General features: G+C 42.9%; 1 protein-coding gene across 5 annotated transcripts in view; it reads right to left on the minus strand.

The window, feature by feature from the left end:
* The window catches only part of LOC144688545 (sodium-dependent lysophosphatidylcholine symporter 1-like), a 47,293-nt gene extending 40,722 nt beyond the window's left edge, over positions 1-6,571 (minus strand). For 2 of the 5 annotated variants that reach the window (XM_078555262.1, XM_078555261.1), the window contains exons 1-3: positions 6,266-6,570; positions 4,451-4,576; positions 566-690 (exon numbers count right to left, since the gene is read on the minus strand). In XM_078555262.1, coding sequence (XP_078411388.1) covers positions 566-690; positions 4,451-4,576; positions 6,266-6,352 — 338 coding nt within the window. In that variant the 5' untranslated portion in view covers positions 6,353-6,570. Of the gene's footprint in view, positions 1-565; positions 691-4,450; positions 4,577-6,265 lie in introns of those variants that run through there. The other 3 variants (XM_078555264.1, XM_078555265.1, XM_078555266.1) reach the window with 3 other exon arrangements.
* Between the last annotated feature and the right edge of the window lie 456 nt (positions 6,572-7,027).

Raw genomic sequence — 7,027 nt, forward strand, 5'->3', positions numbered from 1 at the left:
GTTGCATGGGAAGGTGCCGTGGGATGGGGTTGAGGTGTAGGGGGTGATGGAGGAGTGGACCAGGTGTTCCGGAGGGAATGATCCCTGCGGAATGCCGCCAGGGTGGGGTGAAGGGAAGATGTGTTTGGTGGTAGCATCATGCTGGATTTGGCGGAGGATGATCCTTTGAATGCGGAGGCTGGTGGGGTGGGGTGAACCCACTAGGGCTATCTGTACCTTGCTCGTCCTGCTTTCTACCCTTAATTAGCACATTCCTTTAGATAATATCACCACCTTCAACACCTCTTTGTCCTTTTGTCTGTGACATCTTCTGGTTATCTCCACCTATCACTGGCCCTCTATCCAGCTCTTCTTGTCCCACCCACCCCCTTAAACCAACTTATATTTCACCTCTTTTCTATTTTTACTTAGTTCTGTTGAAGGGTCATTCGGACTCAAAACGTTAACTGTGCTCCTCTCCACAGATGCTGCCAGACCTGCTGAGTTTTTCCAGGTATTTTTGTTTTTGTTTTGGATTTCCAGCATCTGCAGTTTTTTGCTTTTATATGATTCAAGATATCCTCACCAAGGAAGCAACTTGCCAAATCTTGTTCTTCTGCTTTTGCTGACAAGGAATCCAACAATGGGATCAGTGAAAGCATCCCAAACCCGACCTATGAATAAAATCAGAGATGCATAGAAAGCCTCCATCTGAAAGAGAGAGAAGATTTATATAAATACAAAAAATAATTGTCACCACGCGCACGTGGACCCTGCACTGGATCACTGTTGTGAGAAGCCAGTGATTTAAATTCTCAACTGCATTAGTACCAAAGGAACCAAAAGTCATCACAAACCCTTCAATTGTTCTATTTGAGACAAAATACAATCTATATTAATAATAGTTTTTGCCTGTCCAGTCTGTTTCGATTGATCATTTTAAGGGGTGGGGCTGTTGGTGGTTTGATTTTATGGGCAATATCTGGCATATGCAGAGGTACATGAGGCCCCTGAAAGACCAGAGCGTGTGGTGCATATGCGCTTGCCAATGGCTGGTGGTGGCAGCAGCTGGGCGGTGGAGAACAAAAATGGCCGAAGGTAAGGAGAGCCCAGCAACAAAGTTCCCCTGGTTGGACAGCTTGTTTTCATGGGATGGGGTTGATGGAAAGGATGGGGATGGCAAGAGCAGGGTGGGGATGTCATAAAAGGATTGGGATGGGGATGGGATGAGATAGATGGCATGAGAAGGATGGAATGACATGTGATGGAGATGGCATGGAAGGGGTAGATGAAATTATATGATTTGTTAAGGGTGGCAAAATGGCGAGGACAATTATTTGATACAAACTATTCATTGTGCTAAAAATGAAGATTCACTAGATTTGAATATAAACGTTTTAGAAGGGCTGTCAGGTGAATTAAAATACATAAGTTTTGATGCTATAGACAAAAATGAGAACAGTCTATATGCTCCAGAGTTTCTAGACAGCCTAACACAAAGGGATGTACCACTACACAAACTTAGCCTCAAGGAAGGAGCAGTTATCTGCTGCTGAAAAACTGAAAAATCCTAACGAGGGCTTTTTCATGGAATAAGTTTGGTAGTTAGGATGCGGTTTTCTTTGATGATGGATGCTGAAGTTATAGCAGGCAGATTTCAAGGAATGAGAGTGTTTATTCCTTGAATAATGTTGAGCCCATCAGATGTAAAGCTGCCTTTTCAAATCAGTTTAAAACAATTCTCAATTAGACTTTCATATTCTATGACTATAAGCAAGCCGCAAGGCCAGAATATTGATAAAAAAATCTGTATTTCTATTTGCAAGCCTGTTTTTGCACATGCAGCTTTTTCCAGTGTGAGAAGTTTTGCTTTTGTTAAAGTCTCTTGGTGAAAGCATAACTATAAATGCTGTATTTAATAAATGTTGTTGCAGCAAAAAAAGAGAAGTAGGTTTTAAGGAGCATCTTAATGGAAGAAAGAGAGAGAGAGATGGAGGGCTTTAGAGAAGGGATTTCAGAATTGGTCCTAGGCAGCTGAAGGTGGTGCAATGATTAAAATCGGGCTGCACAAGAGGCCAGAGTTGGAGCAGCGCAGAGACTTCAGATGGTTACAGGACTAGAAGAGGTTAGAGAAGTAGGTAGGGACAAGGCCATGGAGAGAAGATGCAATGTGAGATGTCAGTCAGGAGGATATTAGAATAGTCAAGTCTACTAGCATAAATATCTCCTACCACCACTACTTCCATCCTTATCATGGATATTTCAATAGTCCTCCTCAAAGCGCTTTGGAAGGAAGATGAGAATCAGTGGACATCTATCTAGATGGGGGGGGAAGGAAGGGCAAGTGACTAAAGGAAATGTAATCAGAAGGATTTTGATGAAGGTTTTGAGAAACAGAAGACATTAAGACGGAAGATCCAGTGATTCATTTCCAGAGGGAAAGGATATAAGTGGCTGAAAGTGTGGTCATCGATAGTGGAACAGGGGAAGTAGGAAACAAGAATTAACTTTATGATAGCATAGCAGAATGTACAAGTTGGAACATTTAGCTGAAGAACATTCTCTCCTACTGTGTGTGTTATTGCATATTATGATGTTAGCAAATGTAAGTTCTGTTTGAGTTGGGTGTCCTTGTACGTGAAACACAAAGTTAATATTAAGTTACAGAGGAGATTTACAAGAACGTTGCCAGAGTTTGAAAACTGCAGCTATGAGGAAAGATAAGATGGGGTTGTTTTCTTTGGAACTGGGGAGGCTGAGAGATGACCTGATTGAGGTGTACAAGATTATGAGGGGCCTAGATAGATTAGACAGAGATGCCCTGTTTCCCCTTGGAAAGAGGTCAATTACCAGGGGGCACAGATTCAAGGTGATTTGAGAAGGTTTAGAGGGGACATGAGGAGAAACACCAAAGGGTGGTGGGTGTTTGGAATTCCTTGCCCAATAGAAACCCTCAACTCACTTATAAGGTACTTAGATCTACACCTAAAATGTTGTAACCTGCAAGGCTGGGTGCTGGAAGGTGGGATTAGAATGGGCAACTCTCTGGTTTGTTAAGCCACTATAGAGGCTGTTAAGGCTGGCGCAGACATGATGGGCTGAATGGCCTCTTTCTGAGCTGTAACTTTTCTATGGTTCTATGGTTTTAACATGCAGATACAACAAGCAATTAGTAAGGCAAATAATATGTTGGCCTTTATTGCAAGGGGGTTGGAGTACAGGGGTAAGTCTAGCTGCAAATGTACATGGCTTCGGTGAGAATGTGGAGCACTGTGTATAGTTTTGATTTCTGTAGCCATGAAAGGATATATTTGCTTTAAAAGGTTCAAGGCAAATTCTGGTTTCTGGGTTGAGAGGACTGTCTTATGAGGAATGATTAGATAGAATTGGCTTATACCCGCTGGAGTTTAGGAAAGTGGGAGGTGATCTCATTAGAACTTAAAATTCTGAGAGGGTTTGATAGGGTAGAAGCTAAGAAGCTGCTGTCACTCATTGGGGAGTCGAGTACCAACGGCACAGTATCAGATTAAGGAGACGGTCATTTTGGATAGGAATGAGGACAAATTTCTTCACTCAGGGTTGTGAATCTTTGGAATTCTCTAACCCTGCAAACTGTGGATGTTCAGCTGTTGAGTATATTTAAGACTGAGATCAACAATAGTTTCAAACACTAAATGAATTGATGGAATGGAAATCAGGCAGGAAAGTGGAGTTGAGGTCGAAGATTAGTCTTGATCTTATTGATTGGTAGAGTAGCTCAAGGGGCCTATGGCCTACTCCTGCTCCTATTTCCTATGGTGGTAGGTATATCTGGTGTAAGCCAAATGCAGTTATTCACTTGCCCTTTCCCATTTCCCACCAACCAAGGTGATATGTCAGGCCTAAGGTTACATTGTGGTGATATACAACTCTCTGGTTTGTTAAGCCACTGCAGAGGCTATTAAGGGTCAACCCCATCTTGTTGGATTGCTTTTTGTTTATGACATCTTTGGCAATCTCTCCTTTGACTCCACCTATCACTGGCCCTCTATCCAGCTCCACCTGTCCCATCCTCGTTAAACAGCTTATATTTCACCACATTTCTATTTCTCTTTAGTTCTGAAGAGTCATATGGACTCGAAACGTTAACCCTGTCTTCCTCTCCACAGATGCTGTCAGACCTGCTGAGTTTTTCCAGCTATTTTTGTTTTTGTCGGATTGCTTGTTGGATCACAAATAGACCAGAATGGTTAGGGGTGCCAAGTCCCCTTTCCCAAAGAACATTAGTGAACTGGTTGGGATTTTAACTACCATTTGGCAGATTTGAATACATTTAGTGAATTTTATTTCCCAATTTGTCACAAGGGATTCTGAATTCATGACTTCTGGGTTGCTAGTCCATTACCATAACCACAGCATTACCACAGCTTCACTGAAGAGGTGACTACAAACTTGGAAATAGGCTGGAATGATTTTTATAAATGGATCTTACCTGAACCACATCCAGCAAAAAGATCTGGAGGAAGAAGCCAATAGCATTTCCTGTCATTTGATACGGTGCACCCCCCACAGCAAAGCAGAGCTTCTGGCAGAATGGCAGTGCTCGTCCATTGCCCTTCTGTGGGCAGAGAACAACAGCGTTAAAGTCTGGGAGGGTGGACAAAAGATTTCTCTAAAAATAGAATCAAACAGAGGGTTAGAATGAAGATCAAGTTATTTCACACATAATGTTATTCTCCTTTCTCTTCTCCCTGGTGTTCCAAAGGTACTGACTCTTACTGGGGATATTGTTCCATAATTATCAACAACACTTTAGTATCTCACCCAAATAGCCTTCCTTGTTCTGTAGAGCTTGGAAAGAAATGTTTTGATATAAGCAAAATACTGTGGATCCTGGAAATCTGAAAAAAACAGAAAATGCTGGAAAAACTCAGCAGCTCTGGCAGCATCAGTGAAGAGAGAAACAGAGTTAACGTTTCAAGTCCATATGATTCTTCTTCAGGGCTAAAGAGAAGTAGAAATGTGATGGATTTTATACAGGGGGTGCAGAAGCTGGAGCAAGATGGAAAGTCAAGGATAAGTGGGAGCTCAGGAGAGATTGGCAAAGATGTCATGGACACAAGACAAAGGGAGTGTTAATGGTAGTGTTAAAGACTAAAGAAGGTGCTGATAGTGGCATAAAGGTAAGATAACAATGTGTTAATAGCAGAACAAGGGTCAGCGCTCTGTGAAGGCACAATGTGACAGATAGCCTGGGGGTGGGGAGAATGATTAAAATAAATACAAAGAAAAGAAAAATGGATAAATAAATAAAAATAAAAAAACAGTTTGGTTAGTTATCTCAGTGGTTCTGCAACTGTGCATCACAGACACTTCATGGGGGTCCGCAAGATCATATAAAATGCTGATTGAGCAGGACTGGTCCTACAGGTGGGTGACATGGTTGACTATCCAGTGCACTATGGTTAGGCAGGTGCTGTGGTCAAGAGTAAGCAAATAAGGGGTGACCAGATGCGGGCTCAGTGTGAGCCATGAGTAGAATGCATACAGGGAGGTTGGAGCAAAGTGCAGCCGACACACACGCAGTTCAGTGGTCTGGAGGACCTGGGGGAAGCTTGCATTAAGCACCAAATGAGGAAGAGGGAGTGCTATTGTCTTTAAAAATATTTAAGTACATTCTTAAACTCCAAGAAATGTGTTTTCTCCAAAAAGCATTATTAAAATATTCTTAACATGTACACCACCTTCAGAATTTGAGGATTGTAACGAGGGGGGAGGGTAATGGAAAGTGTCTGTCATTAGTAATCAATTTCAAAAAGGATCCTTCAAATAAAAACTGGGTTATTTCATAATGGAATGCTTCACAGTCAAATCGGTTCCTGATCTCACTCGAAGTCAACTCCTGCACACTATCCCTAAGGAAATAGGGAGGCAAATTGTATCACCGTTGTTCTAGATACTGCTACCACTGAAGTGATTAAGGACTTCCCTCGCTAAATTTTCATCAGACTTGTATTTTGTTCCAATACTTCCGCTGATAGCTCATGACTGTGACATCATGATGGCTGTATTTGACTTTTCTGTGTATCACAGAAGGGGTTTGAATTGCTAAGCTTAGTACAGAATCCCTGTATTGTGGAAGGGTCTCTGCTTAGACATCTCTCTCTGAAGATGCTGACCGATCTGCTGGGTATTTACAACACTTTCTGTTTAAATTTCATTTTTTTTTAACTTCCCCTTTTCACTCTCGAATGCAGGAGCTGCCCTGATTATGTTAACACTCCCCCCCCCCCCAGCTGTTCCTCACCTGCAGGACCTGCACTGAGCCCCCGGGCTCGGCTTCCTCTTCCTCCTCCAGCAACTTCTCACCCAGGCTCCGCTCTTCAGACCCCATCCGGCAGCTGACAGGACCAACTCGTCTCCCTGAGCAGCTTCAGACAAGAGGTATCCCCTCGTCACACCCCTGGGGATTGTGATCGAGCCGCGACCAGACTAGCGTCACCGAGCCGCTAACAGGAGCAAGCCACTCCAGCACTCGGACACTCCGAGTTGCTGCTGGCGTGCCCGATCCAGTTCGTGATTTAGACCTGCTCCGCTTCTGGAATCCAGTCCGGATTTTCCTGCTGTCCCCCCACAAAGAGATCACCGCCTGCTGCAGACCACGTTCGGACAGAAGCTTCAGGTCCAGCTGCAGAACTTACTTTTTGAAGGTTCACTCAGTTTATTTTACACGCAAACCTAAAAAAAAAAAGATACATTAATAAAACGCCTTTTGTGCGTTTAGTTTGAATGTTGATATTAACGATTGAAATTATTTTTCTGGAGTTTATAACATCTTTCAATTTCTGTCATTGTGCACGGTGCAGCTGCGCCTCCGATCGGTTGCTTCATTTATTACAATCCGAGGATTCCTGAATTGCCCCATTATTTTACGTAGTACTCCCAGAGTAACTGGGTATCATGAAGATTTCAACTAGCAAATACCAAAGCACCAACTTAATACATGGAATGTACCGCACCATAGTGCGCTCACATTGTAAGGAGGGTTTAACCTCAGCCAATTACACCA

Source organism: Cetorhinus maximus, chromosome 13, assembly GCF_964194155.1.
Source record: "Cetorhinus maximus chromosome 13, sCetMax3.hap1.1, whole genome shotgun sequence".
Lineage (NCBI taxonomy): Eukaryota > Metazoa > Chordata > Chondrichthyes > Lamniformes > Cetorhinidae > Cetorhinus > Cetorhinus maximus.